General features: G+C 45.3%; 1 protein-coding gene across 1 annotated transcript in view; it reads left to right on the top strand.

The window, feature by feature from the left end:
* The first annotated feature begins 1,831 nt into the window (after positions 1 to 1,831).
* Positions 1,832 to 21,063, top strand: part of ITM2B (integral membrane protein 2B) — a 55,432-nt gene continuing 36,200 nt past the window's right edge. The window contains exon 1 of the mRNA XM_073614118.1: positions 1,832 to 2,081. Coding sequence (XP_073470219.1) covers positions 1,989 to 2,081 — 93 coding nt within the window. The 5' untranslated portion in view covers positions 1,832 to 1,988. The remainder of the gene's footprint in view (positions 2,082 to 21,063) is intronic.

Raw genomic sequence — 21,063 nt, 5'->3', positions numbered from 1 at the left:
TCCAGCTGTTGTGGAACTACAAGTCCCATCATGCCTCTGCCCTTGGGAGTCATGCTTGTAACTGTCAGCTTTGCAATGCCTCATGGGACTTGTAGTACCGCAACAGCTGGAGGGCCACAGGTGGAACATCCAAACTGTAGAGTGTCAACCCTAGTGACACAGGTAATTTAGCTGGCACTTGGTTACAGAAGCATCATCAAAGCACCAGCGAAGCATCAAAAACACATCAAAAAAGCATGTTGAAGCGGTAGGTGCCCTAAAGCCTATAATAAGGCCTATAATAATGCTTACCTGTAGGTAAAATGAATATCTTCTAAATGTGCACCGTTTAGGAAATATTCACCCTGCATGCAGCCAGTGATGTGACCGGCTTATGCGCTCTGAAGGTCCGGCATACCTTGGAGGGCTCCCGCGTGCATGCGTGGGAATGACATTAGCGTGGATCCGGCCAATCACATAGCCGGAGTTTGCAAACCCAGAAGAAAGACTGGGAGAAGATGTCAGCCATCTCAGCAGTTACAGTACAGGGCTGGAAGTCTTCGTTCCAATGTATTTCTTAATGTGCTGGTATGCGATGCATACTAGCACATTATGCAATTGCCTTGCAGGTTTTTTTTTTTTAGTTTAACAACACCCGTGGTTTACTATCGCTTTATTGTGTGTTGAAGTTGAAGTAAGTGTAAACGAGCCCTTCAGGAGATATTCACACGGGATGCAGCTGGTGACTTCACTGGTGCATGCGCACTGAGAGGTGCATACCGTGCCATTGCCGTACCTTCAGAGCTCTGTGTGCATGTGTAGGAGTGATGTCATCGCGGCCCCGGCCAATTATACAGCCTGGGAACCTGGAAGGACTGGGTGAAGAAGCACCAGGGAGCCATGACAGCGTAGGTAAGTCATGTGTAGGTAAGTCTGTCATACTGTACTAGTATGCCGTGTATGCTTGTACATTATGATGTAAATCTGCAGGGGGGGGGCTTTTTAAATTTATTTTTGTGGTGGTTTTCTACCGCTTTAAAGGGGTTGTAAAGGTTCATGCTTCTTCACCTTAATGCATACAAATCTGATGATTACTGGCCCCCCGGTTTACTTACCTGAGCCCTTGAAAGTCCCGCGCTCGATCGTTGCCCGGGCCTCTCGGCTCTTCATTGGATAGATCAGTGTTTCTCAACTCCAGTCCTCAAGGCGCCCCAACAGGTCATGTTTTCAGGCTTTCCATTATTTTGCACAGGTGATTTGATCAGTTTCACTGCCTTAGTAATTACCACAGCTGTTTCATCTGAAGGAAATCCTGAAAACATGACCTGTTGGGGCGCCTTGAGGACTGGAGTTGAGAAACACTGGGATAGATTGATAGCAGCGCAGCCATTGGCTCGTGCTGCTTCCAATCAAATCCAATGATGTGGGCGCCGGGGGGGCGGGGCCGAGTCCTGCACTTGGCGGCTATGGACGCCGAATGCAGGACTCAGGAGAGCGCCCACAAGGTAACCCCACTCTCCCGGGGGGTTATCTGAGATGGGGAGGAGCTAGGAGAGCCGCCGGGGGACCCCAGAAAACGCCATTTGGGGCCACTCTGTGCAAAACAAGCTGCACAGCGGGGATATGACATTTTTGTTATTTTTAAAAAATAAAAATCGAACCTTTAGTGTCACTTTAAGCCCTGGAGCCAGGGAGTGTGCAGACATGACAGGTAATGGTGTGGAAGGACATGTAATGACTGAGCTCCAGCTGGGAGCGCGCCCAGCTGCTTGTTGTCACCCAGCACAGGAGAATCGGAAGCGCGCACAGCGAACACTGGGCATGCGCAGTAAGAGCTTTGCTTCTCGGGAAGTGTATACAGGGAATGCCAAGTTTCAGGTGAGCGCCTATCATCAGGCTCCTCCCACCTCGGTCGCCCAGCAGCGCCCTCCCACTCTCCGCGGAGACTCAGGCAGCACAACAAAGACAGCCGGAGCCGTGCACAGCCGCTCCTCGCACACTGGGCAGACATGGTGAAACTAGCCTTTAATTCGTCTCTGGCGCAGAAGGACGCCAAGAAGGAGGACGAGAACAGCGAAGTGCTGATTATTACCGACAACAAGGTAAGAGAGGACGGGGCGCCTCCCTGCACCTCACAGCGCTCCCTTCCTTACCTGACCGCCCGCTAGGGGGCCCCACCATGCACACCACCCAGGGGGGGACAGGTGACATCCTCAGGGGCCCCGTGTGTGTGACATGCCAGCTCCTGGTATGAAATGCTCTGTCATCATTAGAATGGGTGTTATCAGGAGCCCCCCCTCCCTATATATGTGATCAGATCAGGTTGTCTCTTCTAACTGGGGGCCACAGGGGAATTCTCCCTCCTAGATCCCCCAATATCGCCGCTATAGACGGTGTCGAAGCGGGTGGTGAGGCTCATGGGATGATCCAGGAAGAGCCGTGCAGTAAAATGGAGGAAGCTGTGTGATCAGCAGTCAGACCAGAGATAAGCTCTAGAAAATGGCTGACAGGGGAGAGCTCAGGCTGCATGGAGGAGGAGGATGTGTGTTCATACCTGATCTCCCCCTCTGTATCCTCATCCTCTACACACACCTACAGGGGGGGAGCCATCTGAGCCATCCATGACCCCCGGGTGAGGAGTGTCCCATGGTCGGATCATACATGACATGGCTTTTCTTTTCCTTCCCTTACATGTTTAGTGATCCTAAATGTTCACAAGGATGTAAACACCACCATTGATCCATTCCAGACGTATTTTTCCAGCACAACTGATCAACTTGGGTCCATCAGAACTGTCACAATCTGTGTTGCTTTTGTCTCGCTCGGTCAACGTCCAGGTTGATTGTTTTGTTGACATCAGTTGCTCGAGAAAAGCTCACGTCTAAGCTTAGCTTCACCCCCTCTGTGTTTTGTGGGGGTGCCTTTGCACAGCGTCCTATTTGTTTTGATTGGCCCACTGTACCTGCAGGGAAAAGGTTCCCGAACCTTTATTTTATAAAATCTCGCTGCACAGAGACGTGTGGTGCTGCGGCACCATGTGGTTTCCCCACACCCAAAAACACGTTGCAGTAAGTGGGGTGCCTTTTAAAGAGGAAGTCCAGCCTGGGTGAGGAAAATTTTAAGTCAGCAGCTACAAATACTGTAGTTGATGTTTAATATTAGGGCACTTACCTGTCCAGGAAGCCCTCGATGTCGGCACCCCAGCTGATCTTCAGATCGACTCCCAGGTGCTGCTGCCGCCATTCCTGGTAAGGGAGCCAGGCAGTGAAGACTTTCGGCTTCATTCCTGGTTCCCTACTGCGCATGCACATTCTAATTGGCCCGGCGGCAGGGAATGAGGATGGGGGGGCAAACTTCTGGGAGATCGGGCTGCGGCCCGTCTCTGGACCTGGGAAAGGGGACCTGTCAAAAACAGGCGCCCCCCCCCCCCCCCCCCCCGAAAGGTGCCAAATGTGCCACCGGAGGGGGGGAGGAAGCATATAAGCGAGAGTTCCACTCTTGGGTGCAACTCCGCTTTAAGAGTTAATGGCACCCCTGTGCATCTGCTAAAGAGCACATTTTGTCTGCAGGTCAGGAGCCAGCATATGTATGAAAAACGCCTAGGGCCTAATGTACACTGGACGCTGAGGCAACCTCTTCTGAACGTTTTTTTCTGACAGCTTGAAACCGGCATTTAAAAACGCCCATTTAGCCGCGTTTGCATGCCGCGTTTAGACGCATTCGCGTCTAGGAGCGTTTATTTAACCACTTGCCGCCCGCCATATAGCAGAATGACGGCGGCAAACTGGTTTCAAAATCCTGACTGGACGTCATATGACGTCCGCAGGATATTGAGCCGCTGTGCGCCCCCGGGGGCGCGCATCACGGCGATCGTTGTTGCGGTGTGTCAGTCTGACACCCCGCAGCACCGATCTAGGTAAAGAGTCTCTGACGGAGACTCTTTACCACGTGATCAGCCATGTCCAATCACGACTGTCAATAGGAAGAGCCGTTATCGGCTTTTCCTCACTCGCGTCTGACAGACGCGAGTAGAGGAGAGCCGATCGGCTGCTCTCCTGACGGGGGGGTCTGTGCTGATTGTTTATCAGCACAGCCCCCCCTCGGATCCTACCCAGGACCACCAGGGAAGCCGCCCAGGACCACCAGGGAAGCGATCCACACTGGACCACCATGTATGCCCCTAGACCACCAGGCAGCTGCCAATCTGTGCCCAGGCAGCTGCCAGTCAGTGCCACCAGGGATGCCCATCAGTGCCTCATATCAGTGCCACCCATCAGTGCCGCATATCAATGCCCATCGTCAGCGCCACCTCATCGGTGCCGCTTTATCAGTGCCTGTCAGTGCAGCCTTATCAGTGCCCATCAGTGAAAGAGAAAACTTACTTATTTACAATTTTTTTTTAACAGAAACAAAAGCAAAACTTTTATTTTTTTTCAAAATTTTCGGTCTTTATTTGTTTAGCAAAAAATAAAAACCGCAGAGGTGATCAAATACCACCAAAAGAAAGCTCTATTTGTGGGAACAAAGTGATAAAATTTTAGTTTGGGTACAGTGTTGTATGACCGCGCAATTGTCATTCAAACTGCGACAGCACTGAAAGCTGAAAATTGGTCTGGGCAGCAAGGTGACTAAGTGCCCTGTATTGAAGTGGTTAAGATAACATTAGACCCTCCCAAAGTGCAAAAAACAGTATTGTTTAACTATTTCAGTCATTCTGTGAGTAACAGCGGCTGAGAGAGCAGCAGTGTACTTGTATGTACCTCAATTTCGGTGCTTTTACTATGGATCCCATAACGAGCATATGTGAGGAAATGCTCAGAAATTGCATGCGCGGACCAGAGTTCGTTGCTGCTGGACTCATCCATTGATTGCGCAGCGCATGCCTGTAGGATATTTTTCCAACATGTATGTACAGTAATGCCAATGGTGTATTGGATTGGATCATGGGCTCTAGGGGTATATAAATGGTCTATAAAGCTTTTTTTTTTTTTGTTTTTTATTATTTACTATCATTTTTAAGTTTTGTAATGTTAAAGCCGAGCTCCACCCTGAAGTGGAACTTCCGATCACTGGATTCCTCCCCCCCCTCCGGTGCCACAATTGGCACCTTTCAGGGGGGAGGGGGGTGCAGATACCTGTCTAATACAGGTATCTGCACCCACTTCCTGGTATAGATAGCCGCAGAATATCCGCAGATGCGCCCCCCCATATTGTGTTCTGGGAGACACACCGTTCCCAGAACACAACGGGGACCAGTGAAGACGCCCAGCGCGACATGCGCAGTAGCGAACCAGGCAGTGAAGCCGCAACGCTTCAGTTCCAGATTCCCTGACCGAGGATGGCGGCGGGGGCAGCCGAGAGACGAGCGATCAATAGGTTTCGGCTGCCGACATTGCTGGACCCTGGGACAGGTAAGTGTCCATTTATTAAAAGTCAGCAGCTGCAGTATTTGTAGCTGCTGGCTTTTAATAATTTTTTTAAGGTGGAGCTTTAAAAACGCTTCTAAATGAAAATGCGGCTAAACACCGGTAACGCATTTGGCGTCGGAAACTTCGGCGTCTGAACTCCATTTTTTTGCCTTCAGAGCCCTTGCACACTGGGGCGGTTTGCAGGCGCTATTGCGCTAATAATAGCGCCTGCAAACCGCCCCGAAAGTGCCGCTGCTTTCATTCCAGTGTGCAAGCCCCGAGGGCTTGCACACTGGAGCGATGCGCTGGCAGGACGGTAATAAAAGTCCTGCTAGCAGCATCTTCGGAGCGGTGAAGGAGCGGTGTGTATACCGCTCCTTTACCGCTCCTGCCCATTGAAATCAATGGGACGGCGCGGCTATACCGCCGTCAAAGCGCCTCTGCAGAGGCGCTTTGCGGTGGTTTTTAACCCTTTCTCGGCCGCTAGCGGGGGGTAAAACCGCCCCGCTAGCGGCCGCATACCGACGGTAAAACGCCGCTATTAATAGCGGCGTTTTACCGCCGACGCCGCCCCCTGCCCCAGTGTGCAAGGGCTCTCAGAGAAAAGCCTCTAAATGTAACTGCCTAAAAATGACATTAAACGAACCTGTGTGTATGTACACATAAGATAACATTGTATGAGTTCAGGGGCAGTTCAAAAAAGCGTCCAACTGCCTCTGAACATCCATTTACCAGCAGCAGTGTACATGCGGCATAATTGTTCTTAAAGCGGAGCTCCACCCAAAAGGGGAAGCTCCGCTTGTTTGCTTTCTCCCCCCTCCACTGCCACATTTGGCACCTTAAGGGGGGAGTGTAAATGGGGGTTTCACTTAAAAAGACAGACTTGTTGCCGACATCCCTAAAGTAGAATTTGCAAGGAAAGAGTACCCCCCCAGCAACATGGGACTTTTAAGGCAACTTGATAAAGAGATCAAGAAATATGTATAAAAATTAACAAAATTTTATTGAGGTATTATTAAAAACTACTAGGTGCATACATCACCAATTATAAGAAAGAGAGGGAAAAAACAATACAGTTGGTATGGTTGAGAACTGTTGATCTCCTCCTTTGTGGTTCGGCTGACGCGTTTCAGGATTTAAATGTTGATCCCTTCAATCGGGTCGATTTCTTTCATGAGAAATTAAACAAATAATCAAATAACCAGGATTCTGCACTGCCAGTGTTTTTAAGTGTATGTGTACATGTATGTACACCGGTGTGTAAGACTTTTACTGAAAGGAACCCCGCTTTGCTAATTCAAACAACCAGATCAAAGAACTTTATGGGTATGAAGTTTGGTTCTGTAAAAATTCCGAAGGAGTGTCAAAGCTGGAGTAAGTCAAGAAATGATGACAATCAGCTTATTGATGGCCTAATATCGATGGAATCAAGGCCGACGCGATGTGTAGAAAAACCCAAAAAGTTCTGTTAAAGGGATTCGGTCTGTATCAAAGGGTCCTTGCTGGCAGTGGCCACTGCCAGCAAGGATCCTTTGATACGGACCGGATCCCACTTGACTTACTCTTGACTTAGTCGAGTTTTGACACACACCTTCGGAATTTTTACAGAGACAAACTTCATACCAATAAAGTTCTTTGATCTGGTTATTTGAATTGTCAAAGCAGGGGTCTTTTCAGTACTTGTCAATCTGTGCAAGTCTTACACATCGGTATACATTCATCTACACATGTACAATGTACACATACACTTAAAAACACTGGCAGTGCAAAAGTTCAGTATCCGGTTTGTTAATTTTTAAAAATTTCTCCTGAAAGAAAAACCCCTGATGAAGGGCTCAACACTGAAATCCTGAAATGCGTCAGAGAACTACAAAGGAGATCAACAGTTCTCAACCATAACTGTATTCTTCCTTTTTTTTTTTTTTTTTTTCCTCTTTCTAATTTATATCCTAATTGGTGATGTATGCACCTAGTAGTTATCAATAATACACCACTAACGTTTGTTAATTTTTATACATATTTCTTGATCTCTTTATCAAGTTGCCTTAAAAGTCCCATGTTGCTGGGGGTTACTCTTTCCTTGCAAATTAAGGGGGAGTGGGTACCTGTTTGACAGGTACCCACTCAAACTTCTGGGTGACTTCGCTGCAGCAGTCACCCGGAAGTTCGCTGCCTCCTCCTTCTCATGCCGCCGGGCCCTTCACAAAGTGCGGCATGCTTTGCACATGCATAGTAGGGAGTTGGTTGTGAAGCTGCAAGGTTTCACTGCCAGTTTCCCCTACAAGAAATGGCGGCAGCACCACCCGAGAGCCACGGCTGGGGTGAAGACAACGCTGGGTTCCAGGACAGATAAGTGTCCTAAAAAGTCAGCAGCTACAGTGTTTGTAGCTGTTGACTTTTTTTTATTTTTTTCTGAAGAAGCCTGGAGCTTCACTTTAAAAATGTTCCCTATCTATCCTGCATACCCTGTATAAGAAAAATCTACTTACTATTTTTAGTCTGGTCATGTGATCCCACAGCTCTGGCTCTCCTGTGTCAGTGAGCTGCTGCTGCAGGGGAGAAGAGGGAGCACAGACGGTGGCTGGGCTGTGGATGACCTCACTGCTCTCAGAATTTCCAACCCCTGAGAGCTTCCTGAGCCAGAGATGCAGGATTGCATGATCAGAGCAGATTAGAAATGGCCACACACTTTTGAGACAGGATAGGCAGGAGGAGGGGGAACCTTTTTTTTTTTTTTTTGAGTTCAAATGTTTTATTAGGTGATAAACATGCCATGGTGTACAAGATGGTTATCAAATAGAATCTCAATTGTCTCCACATAGGGAGATATGTTTAAAGATATACAGTAAACAATGTAGACTCAGATTTAGGCTTCCCAGCAAGGAGTCCGTTTTGGAGCTGGAACCTTTTAAAGTGGTGTTCCGGCCGAAATTATACATTTTAAATAAAAATAGGCCTATAATACACAAGCTTAATGTATTCTAGTAAAGATAGTCTGTAAACTAAGGTCTGTTTTGTTAGTTTATAGCAGTAGTTTGTTAATTTATAAACTTACAGCAGGCCGTGGCCATCTTAAGTGTGGGCATCTGAAGCCAGACTGTATTTCTTCCTGGATCTCATCCTTGCAGATCTCGCACATGCTCAGTGCAGCACAAGCAGTGTAATAGGTTTCAGGTCAGGTTTCCATAGCAACGGCAGTTTCAGAGGAAGTTGCCGCCCCTTCCCAGAAGGCATTGCAAAGAGGAAATGATGCGATGGGCCGCGGCCAGGGAGGAGGAAGTGAAAAATGAATACAGCAGATATACAGTAGGTGCTGAGGAAAAAAAAAAAAATATCCAATTTGTTTACAGTGCACAGTTTAGTGAGGGATGCTGAAGAGTTGTAAAAGTGGGTGGAACTCCACTTTAAGAGTAGTTAGACTTGGGCTCTACAACTTTTCAGTTGCATTGTATGGTGTTTGGCAACTATAAAAGGCTTCATGCCCATAAATGCGTTGGCCTATTTTGATGCTACATACAGTTGCCCTTAGACATGAATGGGTAAATGTTGCTGCACGCAGCTATTCTCCGCCACCTGCATGAAGTGCTGTCCCAAATGCAGATAGTGTACACTTGTGACATTGCATCTTTGCGCATGCACCACTTTGTGCAAGTAGCAGGCATAGCGGCATACAGCCTCCTTCACCCATTGATGTCTATAGGCAGCTGTACACAGCGCTAGGACACCCCAGGCACCAATGTACACCAGCATGTTTACACTGTATAGGCAGAAGCACCACCCATGTGTATGAAGGGGAGTCCATGACCATTACAAAGTGACAGGGACATCAGCAGTTTATACTTGGCAGTACAGAGATGGACATAAACATTCTCACTTGCTGATTACAGTATTAGACTTAAAGTGTATTTCCACTTTTGCAATGGAATCAGGATAATGCCTACTTTATATTCACATAAATTAACAAAATAGTTACTGCTCAGTAACATTACTTTGTACTCTGTGCTCTACTTGTGCAGCTGGGGCATATCCTGTTTGACTATCAGATGGAGATATTTTTTCAAAGAATGAAGTTTCTTGGCTAATAATAGAATAAATACTGCATACCTCTTTACTTGCTCTCTTCTGAAAGCTGTAAAACCAATGGCCTTTTTCTAAAAGCCTGGTACACGCTTTCAGTTTTGTTTAACCAGCTGGTTGAAAGGGGGAAAAAAAAAAATGTAGGAATCACTGTACTAACTAAGCAATGTTAGTGCAGCAATCTCTCCTGCTGTGCCTTTATGTTCTGACAGGGGCAATCTCTGCTGAACCAGACGATATTTGGACCATGTGTCTATCTCATACCTGTGGGTCCATTGGGGAAGCTGCAAGCCTCTGTAGTTGTTTGGCCATCACTGTGGTAGCCCTATCTTCTGGGTCCTGTCCAGTTCATAGAATGCCTTGTATTTTTTTTTTTTTTTTTTTTTCATCGGAGTACAAGGCATTCTGTGACTGGTCGCGGTGGAAGGGCAGTGACATTCTGTGAATGGTTGCATAGAATGTTCAATGAATGGCAGTAGTTCCAAGCAAGTAACCCCCTGTGTGCAATAGGGCACACAACTTGGAAAATGGCGGTGATCACTTTATTAGCACTGACTACTTCCCCAGCGGTTCATCAGGTATGAGATCTGCACTTTGGATCAATCTGGACCAATGTAATTATGCATTCAGGATTTTAAGAAAGGTCTCGGGCGCGTTTGCAAGTGTCAGCTTCCTGGTGGGCACATGGAGTTGCGAACACGCCTGAACCCATCCTTAAGCTGGCCATACACTATACAGAAAATCGGCCGAACCCATTTTCGAAAAACGAACGTTCGACCGTGACCGCAAACGATCGTGCCATCATATAATGTCCGATAATCTGTTCAGTGGACATGAATAAATAATTTTGTGTTCGTTTTTTTACATATACCTAGTGCAGGCAGTTCGGACGGGAAACACATTAACCTTGCAATTTATCGTACGTTCGGCAGAAATTTTCCAAACATGCCGTTCGTTTTTTTTCCACAAAAACGTCAAACGATTATCGATTTGTACCCACTAACTTGCCGAAAAACGAACGAAGTGTCCATACGAACGATTTTTCGGCCGATTTTTCGTATAGTGTATGGCCAGCATTAGGATCATATCTGGAGTTCAGCTTTAAGGATTTGTATCCACACAAGATTTGAACTATTATGGCACACGAAGCTCCAGCAAAAGTTCTTTTTTCTCCAGACATATCTGGTACATAGTATGCAAAACTGCCTGCAGAGTTTAATGCAAATAATGCTTTGCCTATGAGCCATCAACAGGGAGCACGGGATACAAATAATAAAAACAAACAACTTTCTATGTGTCAGATCACAGTACAAGGTTCTCTTTTCACATGACAGACAGCTCTGCTTATGGGGATCTGATTTTCATGGATAAGTACTATGGCTCATTACACTGCTTTCTGTTCTCCCACACTATCTGCTGTAAACCACATACATGTACTGACCAAGTCATCAGCCAACTACACCATGTCAATAAGAAAAGGCTCTGGTTAAACAGGATGCAGAAGCAGGCCCATATCAAAACATTAACCCCTTCTGTGAGATTAACAGTTTGAGTCCTACAACAGTCCCTACACATTCACATGTAAGAACTGAAAAAACTAGAAGGCGGGAGGCCATTCTTCCTTCCCAGAATAACCAATAGTGGTTCTCGTTTCTGCGCTGTGCGTTGGCGGTGATGGGTCAGGCACAGGCATATCGCTTCTCCCACTAACCCCCAATGATTTTATAGCAGGGTGGGCACAGACAAGACACATTTCTGGTGGAGGAGATGAGCTAATCTGCATGTAGTCTGAATTGTTCTTGGGTTATATTTAGCATTCTAAACCGCTGTTCCATTAAAGATTATATCAGTTTTGTTTTACGTTATTGTGGTTTGGCTTAATGTTGTTTACAACTGAAAATGTACAATTTTGTCTTGTGCATGTTCTTATGTATATCAATAGTTATGTAGCAGTGGGTGGTTTTTTAGATTTTTATTTATTTACAGATTTCCTCACTTTAAATATTTAGTACAACCTGCTCCTTTTTAAATGAGTCGGTCACTTGATGTAGATTTTAAATTTTGGCATGAGGTTGGAAAGCAGTTCCAGTGGAGTTTGTGCATTGGGGCTCATTCACATAGGCATTGTGATCTGTATAGTGTGAATTATTCAGCTAAACGCTCCTGGAGCTGCATGCAGGCAGCCTATGTTTCTATGTGGGGACACAACCACTCATCCTAATGTGTGCAGGGGTGGGTGAGGAGCCCTAAACATACACTGTTTTGGGGGCACTCCCCTCACCCCTGAACACCTGCTGTCACGTTAAGGCAAACGGCTATGTCCATATAGAATAAGCCCTTAGACAAACCACAATTATGTACGCAACCATTGCTGATCTCCTTTTAGTTGATTGACCTATCCAGTGGCTTTAATATTTTGAGTTACTGGTTTTCAACAAGCATGCACAACAGTTTTGACCATATTCTGTCTTCACTGGCTTTGTTGGCTCAAGGCCTGTGCCTCTGAAAGTATGGAGAGACTGACAACCAAGAAATGGGGATTTTCAGAAAGTGGTGTGAAGCTGCCATCCAACAGATTGCCTCTCAGTACAGGATAAACTTGATGCCTTCATTGGTGATCTTACAATGTGAGGAAATGCTGCATGGAATTCAACAAGTTATGCATATGGTTAATATGTGGGATATTATTCTAACCCTTTTGACAGGTGATTTAGGAGCCTATTAGTAATATTAAAAAGAGCAGTTCTATATGAGTACTTTGGAGAGTGAAAGAGAAAGAAGTATGTCGCTGGTGTGGCTGTCACGAGCTTTGCCCTGCGTGAGCATAGCACTGGTTTTGCTTTAAATCAATTGCCATATAGGTGAATAGGCTTTAAAGGCGACACTACCTAATACAATTTTGCTGTTGGAGAGCTGAGAATTTTTTCATAGCACTACCAGGGTTGTCATATTGGCAGACTGCAATAATTAAACTCACAAAACTGGTTCTTTAACTTGCTCATGCGTGTGATTTGTAAACTTTTTTTTTTTTTTTTTTTTTTTTTTTTATTATTATAATTTATGTCATACTTGCCTGATCCTCTTCTCGGGTCCCTCGCCAGCTTTATTGGCTCCTACATCCCACTCTTCACCGAGTGCCCACCATAGCAAGCTGCTTGCCATGAGGGCTCACTCCCAAGCTGCGCTCTGTGTCCATTGACACATGGAGGGTGGCTTGGCCCTAGCCCCTGGTCTCTCCTCACCAGCTGTGATTAGGTTGGGTTTATTTATTTTTTTATGTAAAAAAACCCCACTGCCAGCATGTCCAGGAGCAGCTGCAATTTGGCTGAAAAACTCTTGACTTGTAAAGGTGCATTAATGCTGGGCATGTCAATCGTTTGAGCGTTAAATTAATATCGATGGCCAGAATTCTGGCCAATGACATGCATAAAGCACTTGGGTATTCATTTGTCTAAATGCATTTGTACACATCAAGGTTTTTCTTTTTCTGCAAAAACATAGCTAACAAGAGGAAAGGTGTTTGAGAGGTTAGCTAATGCCCAATGCTAATGCATGGGGCCTAAAACGGAGATAAATTGAGCTAATCTGCTGATCCCAAATACTGCTGCTAAAAGACAGTACTATGGGAAAATTTTGGATATTCATAACATTCTGGTCACAAGGACAAAAAGAATGAGGGTGAGTTTCCAAATGGGACAGGATGGCATATAAAATTGAACCATGGTTTTAATGTTGTACAAAACTTTGAGCATGGCTTAGCCTTAGAATGTCTGTGAGTGTTTAACTTCAGTTTGTGCCGCCTTGCCCCAGTGGCCAATTCATTTCTTCTTTTGTGTCACAGGGATTAAAAGTGAGGGGAAACTTCCCCAATGAAGTCACAGGCTGCACTAAAAATGTAATAGAATATCTATTCCCACACTCTATTAAAATAATAGATTGCAGTACTAGAAAAAAAGGTGGGAATGTATTAGTGGTAGTAAACCCCGCTTGGTCATTTTTACCTACAGGTAAGCCTATATGGCTTACCTGTAGGTAAAATGAACATCTCTTAATCGTGCACTGTTTTACGAGAGATTCACCCTGGATGCAGCCATCACCAGTTATGTCCCTGGCGTATGCCATGTGAAGGTCCGGTATACTTTGCCAGACCTTCAGAGCTTCGTGCCGCAACGGAGCGATCCCACACAGGAGTGTCGTCATCGCGGCTCCGGCCAATCACATAGCCTGAGTGCGCATCCTTGGAAGAAAGACTGGGGAAGAGGTCAGCCCTCTCAGCGGCGACAGTACAGTGCTGGGGGGCTTCGTTCCAAGGGGAGTATTTCATAATGTGCTAGTATGCGATGAATACGCCTTGCAGGTCTTTTCTTATTCCCCCTTTTTTATTTATTTATTTTTATTACTTTAATTACCCTATTGAAATCCATCTGTAATAATAGCCATTTTATTTATTTTTACTTGTATTGGTAACTTTTATATTTTAGTTCTGTCGTCTCCAAATTCATTTATTTGATTACGGGTACTTTTATAGTGTTCTGGTCGGGGTGTACAGTGCTTCACATATTTATATTTTACATTTACATATCCCTGCCCTCAAGGAACTTGCATATTAAAGTACCTAAAGTGTGTGTGTGTGTGTGTGTGTGTGTGTGTGTGTGTGTGTGTGTGTGTGTGTGTGTTTTTCACCTTCATGCATAGATTGCATGAAGGTGAAAAACCTTGAGGGTTTGCAACCCCTTTAACCTACTAGCGTGTCTTTGGAGTGTGGGAGGAATCCGGAGTACCTGGAGGAAACCGACGCAGGCACAGAGAGAACATGCAAACTCCAGGCATGTAGTGCCGTGGTTGGTATTCAGACTGGTGACTCTCTCTTTCTACTAGGTGGAAGCCCTAACCACTTTTACCACTTTACCACTTTTACCATTTTTTTGACAGAGTCCCTGCTGAGAAAGACTATTCATTTCATTTAGAATATATATCCGGTGTCTATCCTTTAGACTTTATAGTTATCAAATTGTGGTTTCCTGCTTTTGGGTGCAGTCCTTACTCTAAATCAACAGTCTTGGAATTCTGCCTGCTTCTTTCAGCTCAGTAGAAGTGATAATTGCAGAATGCTGCCTGTTTGATCTACTGAAACGGTGAGGACATCCTGTATGGGGTGAAAGTAGAAATTTCCCATAAGACGTTGCCTAAGTTCAACAAAATGAACACTAACAAAGAAATGGAAGCTTTTAAAGTGGAGCTCCAAACCCCCCAAAAAATTAAAACAGCAGATATAAATACTGTAGTACTGTAGCTGCTGACTTTTGTCCAGGGATCCAGTGATGTCCTCACCTGAGCCGATTCTTTAATCGGCTTCAGCTGCAGACGTCGGCATCTGAAGTAAGGTGAAGGAAACATAAAGTGAAGGCTTGCGGCTTCACAGCCGTTTCCTACTGTGCATGTGCAAGACACCTTGTGAATGTCCCGCAGTCTTCTGGGACCTGTGATTGTGTCCCCGAAGACTGCAGGGAAGGGGTGGGGGGCGGGGGTTGCGAACCTCCGCCTCAGATCTCTGTGGCGATCTGAGCAGGAAGTGGTAGCGTGTACCTGTCAAAACTAGAACCAGGTGCATGCTTGCCCCCCCACCCTGAAAAGGTCCAAATGTGGCAGAGAGTGCAAACAAGTGAAACTTCCTGCTTTGGTTGGAGCTCCACTTTAAGTTCTAAATCATTCCTTGATTTTAATCCAGTGCCGAAACTATGACTATGTAGGAATATGAATGGCCCTTGCCATGAGCTTAGACTCCACCTTTTGCTGGGATGCATCTAAGACAGGGGTCTTCAAACTACAGTCCTCCAGTTGTTCAGGAACTACAATTCCCATCATGCCTAGTCATGTCTGTGAATGTCAGAGTTTTTTACAATGCCTCATGGAATGTGTTGTTCCACAACAGCTGGAGAGCCGTAGTTTTGAAGGTTCCTGATCTAAGATGTAGAAAAAACATGCAACTGTCAGGACATACAACATGACTGTCCAAGCATTATCGCCCCTTGGCCATCAGATTAAAGAAGTATGGCCAAAGCTCTTTGCTAAATCTGGGTCACAGGAGAGCACTTCGTTTTGCTAACAGTGAGCTAAAGCCCACTGTCAGCTGACATCAGAGCCAGACCAGGCTCTGCAGGGATCCTGACAATAATGTTGGGATCCACTCAGATGCCTGACCAGTAGCTGGCTCAGCCTCTCAGCGTGCCGCTGAGTGCTTGAGCCAGATGCTCCTGCCCCTTCCACAACCCAGAGCACCGGTGAGCGGTGGAGGAACCACAGTCACCGGTTTACTGAAGCAAAAGGGGCCAGGCTGAATGATTTAGCAGGACTTAACTTTCTGAATATAGTTCCAATTTAAGATAAAAAAAAAAAAAAAAAATACACTGCCTTTTAATCAATTCCAATGAGGAAGGAATGAGGGGCAGGGCCAAGTCGTGCTGTGTGTCTATGCGCTCACACAGCCCAGCTCGGAATCAAGCCTGCAAAAGTGCTGCCGTAGCAAGTTGCTTGCTATGGGGCCACTAGAAGAGGAGCCAAGATCACCAGCGGGGGACCCTGGAAGAGGAGGTTTGGAGCTTCTGTGTGCAAAACCACAGCCCAAAGCAGACAAGTATGACATACATTTTTTTTTTTTTTTTTTTTTTTTTTTTTTTTTAGGGGAAAAAAAAACAAACTACTTTTCTTTAAGTCAAAACTCCTAATCTGAATTTTTGTGTCGAGTACTGAAGGCATTGGACGATCATTATGGCTGTAGGCATTATTATAGCACTGTAACAGACTGGGATTAAAGGAGTTGTAAAGGCAGAAGGTTTTTATCTTAGCCTAAAGCAGCCTAAAAGCACCCCCAACCCAACCTCCCCCCCCCCCCCCCCCCCCCATTACCTACCTGAGGTCCTTCTCTCTGCAGCAATGTCCACAATCCCCTCAGCCATCCAGTACACTCCCCCTGATTGCTAAGACAGAGCTGTGACACTATTGGCTTCCGCAGCAATCAGTCAGCCAATTTAGGGGAGAGAGGGGACGGGGCCAGGTCGGAGCTTCGTGTCTGAATGGATACACGGAGCGCTGACTCGGCTTGGGTGCCCCCTGTAGCAAGCTGCTGGCTGGGGGGCATTCAAAGGAGGGAGGGGCCAGGAGCAGCAAAGAGGGACCCGAGAAGAGGAGGATCGGGGCTGCTCTGTGCAAAACCAACTGCACAGAGGAGGGAAGTATCATCATTAACATGTTTGTTTAAAAAAAACAAACGAGCCTTTACAATTACTTTAAACCTTTTCAGATGTAGTATTCTGCAATGGAGTATTCAAGCTTCTGCACTACTGAGAATGTAATTTTGTATTGAAGCCACACCACAGGATCAACATGACAGCCTGACAACTAGCATTTTTTCAGAAGGATCAATAATGGCAGCATCTATATTCTTTTAATACAGATTTAAAGTAACATGTTTGTCACAAACCTGGACAAGTCAAACTCAGCATTACTTTTGAGAGAAATCATTTCAAGATGATCAGTGAATCCAGAAATATAGGCAGAGGTTATGTGACTCCTGAACTTTTTTTTTTTTTTTTTTTCCTCAGACCCCATACGCACTATTAGATTTTCTACAGATTTTTGTCTTCAGATTCCAAATATTCCATTTCAAAAGACAAAAATGTATCCATGCATAAAAATGGAGACTGTAAATGAGTTACTTGTACAAACTTGTATGTACAGAAAGATGGCAACTACATAACTAGGAACAGATGACAGAATTTTAACTATTTTGGTCTTTTGGTGAGTCTTCATTGCTGGTCCTGAAGTTTAAAACTTGGTTGTAGTAAAGTGCTATATATTATTATTTTTTTTTTTTTTTTTATACTTGGATCTACAGGTAAGCCTATAAACAGGCTTATACAAAATAGGCAGACAGACCGAGCTGCCTTTTAAAGAGGAACTTCAGTTTGCTCACATAATTTGTAACAAAAACATCTTTGCCATTTCTGAAGCTTCCCTCCAACCACTTTGCCTATTATTTTATATATACTTTGATTCTGTACTTGCCAAATATGCTGCAGAAATCTCCCTCCACTGAGTCTGGCTGCAACCATTTTAACTGTGGGCAGCTGAAGCTGCTGCCTGTTCACTTCCTGGATTTACACAGAGGCACGCCTCCAGCCCTGCAGCTCTCATTGATCCTCTTGTGACTTCCCCCCCCCCCCCCCCCCCCCCCCCCCCCCCCCCCGATCATCCCAATTATTGCTACATATATATGCAATTAGACTATAGGGGATCAGCCTATAATAAGGCTTACCTGTAGGAAAAGTGGATTTCTCCTAAACTTGCAGTCTTTAATATATATTCACATGTCACTGGTGCATGCTTGCTGAAGAAACGACATACCCATGCCGTATCTTCAGAGCTCTGTGCCGTGGCAGTGAATCCCGCAGTCATGCACGGGAGTGACGTCATCGGGGCCTGGCCAATCAGATGGCTGGAGCACTTGAACCCAGGCGCAAGACCGGATGAAGATGGAAGCAGTGACAGCGCACCGCTGGAGGGCTTCATTCTAAGGTAAGTAATTCAGTGTTCTGGTAAGCGATGCATACTGGCACATTTATATAATTGTCTTGCAGGGTTTGTTTTTGTATTTTATGTAAATATGCATGTCTCATTCCTAACCAATCTCTGCTACAAATCATTGTAATGGTCGCAGCTAGTGTAGTGATGCAAGCAGTCCTCCAGATACAGGGAGTCCCTTCCACCATTCGGAGAAAGCATTGACTTTTTTTTTTTTTTTGTGTGACTACAAGGTGTTCTTATAGTAGGCAGTCTCTAAGTGGTGGTAGTGTTGAGTGAGTGACCACCTGTGGTTACTATGCAGAATTGCAACCACTCAGAACTGTACACAGACTACTGCTAACACTGTACAGTAGTGGCAACTATTAGGCCCCTTTCACACTGGGGTGGTGGGGGCGTCGGCGGTACAACAGCGCTATTTTTAGCGCTGCTGTACCGTCGTTCTTGTAGCTGTATTCGGCCGCTAGCGGTGCGGTTTTAACCCCTGCTGGCGGCCAAAAAAGGGTCAAAATCCCTCGTACAGCGCGGCTATAGCCGCGGTATAGCCGCGCTGTCCCATTGATTTCAATGGGCAGGAGCGGTGAATACACCGCTCCTTCACGGCTCCAAAAAAGCGGTTTGCAGGACTTTTTTCATTGCCCTGCCTGCGCACCGCTTCAGTGTGAAAGCCCTCAGGCTTTCACACTGAACAAACAGCGGAGGCTGTTTAGGGGCAGTTTGCAGGCGGTATTTTTAGCGCAATACCGCCTGCAAACCGCCCCAGTGTGAAAGGGGTCTTAGTGATTTTCGGCTTATACAGGTATGAGAGATGCATACTTGCGTTTGGTCCAAGTTGTTACAATGTAACAACAAGAGAACAAAAGTGTATTCACTAGCCAAGACCCGTGGATAAAATTCACATTCTTCAAGTCTGATCTAGTAATAGGCCTATGTAGTATAATGCAGTATATTGTACTAGAACATCCTGACGTGCCTGTAACTTTTAAGACCATGACATTGCTTATCAGCATCAGTAAGTTCCTTTTTATAATACCCATAAATGCATTTTATTGTACAAAAACTTAAATTGCTCATTAAAAAGAATTGTACCAAACTCCAAGAGGGTTGTTTTTTGTTGGCTAGGACAACCTCCGCTCTGTGGTAGACTATTTTACTTTCACTTTCCTAAATGGCGAACAGAAAATCTTTTTTCTGAGTATGTAGTATCACCGACTCTCTGAAGCATTCCCTCATACATGAGGCTAATTTAGTAGATTTCTTCTTGTGGGTCAATGTGGATAACTACATTACTTCAGTCTGGAAGATTTGCAAGGATTTAGCATAATTGCATAGTGATGGGACTGTTCAGAGCCAGGAATGGGACAAGAGGACTGTAACAAGAGACCATAAATATAGACTACTACCAGTCTGACCTAATTAATTCCCATTTACAGGCTTCGGGTACATAAAGTGGAATAGGAAGCTGTACAAGTGAATGCATATCGGTGACTAACTGGTGTGTAGGTGTACTTGACAGGTTTTTCATAGACTTTCTGTCAAACCTCTTTCCCAAGCAAATTTTTATTTTTTTGCTTTATACCCCTCCAGTTACTGTTCCTTTTTGATAACAATCTATTTAAAGAGCTTTTTTTTTTTTTTTTTTTTTTTTTTTTTTTTTTTTTTTTTTATTGAGCAAATTATGTTAAACTAAATTTTTTTTTTTTTCCACACTCTCTAACCTGTGAGGCCGCTGGATGTGCAGGTGAGAGCCAAGACTTCCTTTCTTATATCCGGAACACAGAAGAGTTTATCGCAGCTGGCGCTCGGCCGCCCTTAGCAAGCAATGAATACAAAGCTTCCTCTGGTTGAGTAAGGGGTTGTGACATCAGCCTTTCTCTCTGACTCGGCCAATCAGGCGAAGCTTTGTATTCATTGGTAGAATACATTGCTTGCTCTGAGCGCCGCTGCGGTAGACACTTCTGTGATCCGGGTGTGAAACGGGAATTCTCGGCTCAAACCCGGAAGTGCGGTATGCTGTATGTAACTGCAGCTACATACAGTTTATGCCACACATCCAGCAGCCTCTCAGGTTAGTGAGAGATACAATTCATTTAGGCCAGCTTGTAAAGTGTGTGGGGAAAAAATGGAGTTCTTTAAATGTAATCTTTAACCCTGAGTTGCGCATTGCACTTCAAGTTACTGAATATTCACCAGTAGCCTCCCAGTTGGTACAAATAATTCTTACCACTCCATGCAAGCATACTTATCTTGTTAAAGTGGAACTTAACTGTATCTGAGCACTACAAACTGAAAAAGCTGTTTCCTTTTATATTATTCAAAGCAAACAAACTCACTCACCCATCCATCCATGTCTCTGATTTTTATTTTGTTGAGAAACTTGGCTCTACTTCTATGGATGACAGGAGTGCAGTTCGTTCGGCACTCTTTCGACCCCCTTTTCAGCAGACAGCTGGCTGAGGTCCGCTGACATCACAGAGCCGGTCTAAGCTCAGGAAAGATCACAACCATATGGTCAGGATCCACCCACATGTCTGACACCGGATCAACCTCAAAGGCGAGCAGCCAAGAGCCTAAGCCGACTGCTTCTGCCCCCCCCCCCCCCCCCTCGCCAGGGAACTCTGGAAACTGAGCGATCTGCGGTGTTTGATCGCTTGGTCCTTAGCCTTTAGAGCCAGCAGGGCACAGATGCAGCCTCCACCTAGGTAAGTATGATTGTAAAATAAAAAAATCCCATACTTCTCTTACAAAAGCGGGACAGATCAGCAGGTTCCCATGGTGTCAGGAATAAGAACTGTAGTGATAAGTACCTGTACATCATGCTTGATTGATGGATAGATATTTAGGTGCAGCAGTGGGTGATCACATGCATAGAAATGATGCCCTGCCACCCTCATGTTGCCAGCATTAACGAAAAAGTAATTTGGTTTGTAATCTGCACACTGGCACTGCTCAATCCCATCGTGCATTACCGATCCTTAGAAATACCTGACAACCTACTTGATCCTGCTACTGAGAGGGT

The sequence above is a fragment of the Aquarana catesbeiana genome, linkage group LG02, assembly GCF_042186555.1.
Source record: "Aquarana catesbeiana isolate 2022-GZ linkage group LG02, ASM4218655v1, whole genome shotgun sequence".
In the NCBI taxonomy this organism is placed as follows: domain Eukaryota; kingdom Metazoa; phylum Chordata; class Amphibia; order Anura; family Ranidae; genus Aquarana; species Aquarana catesbeiana.
This window is presented reverse-complemented; position numbering and strand designations above follow the sequence as displayed.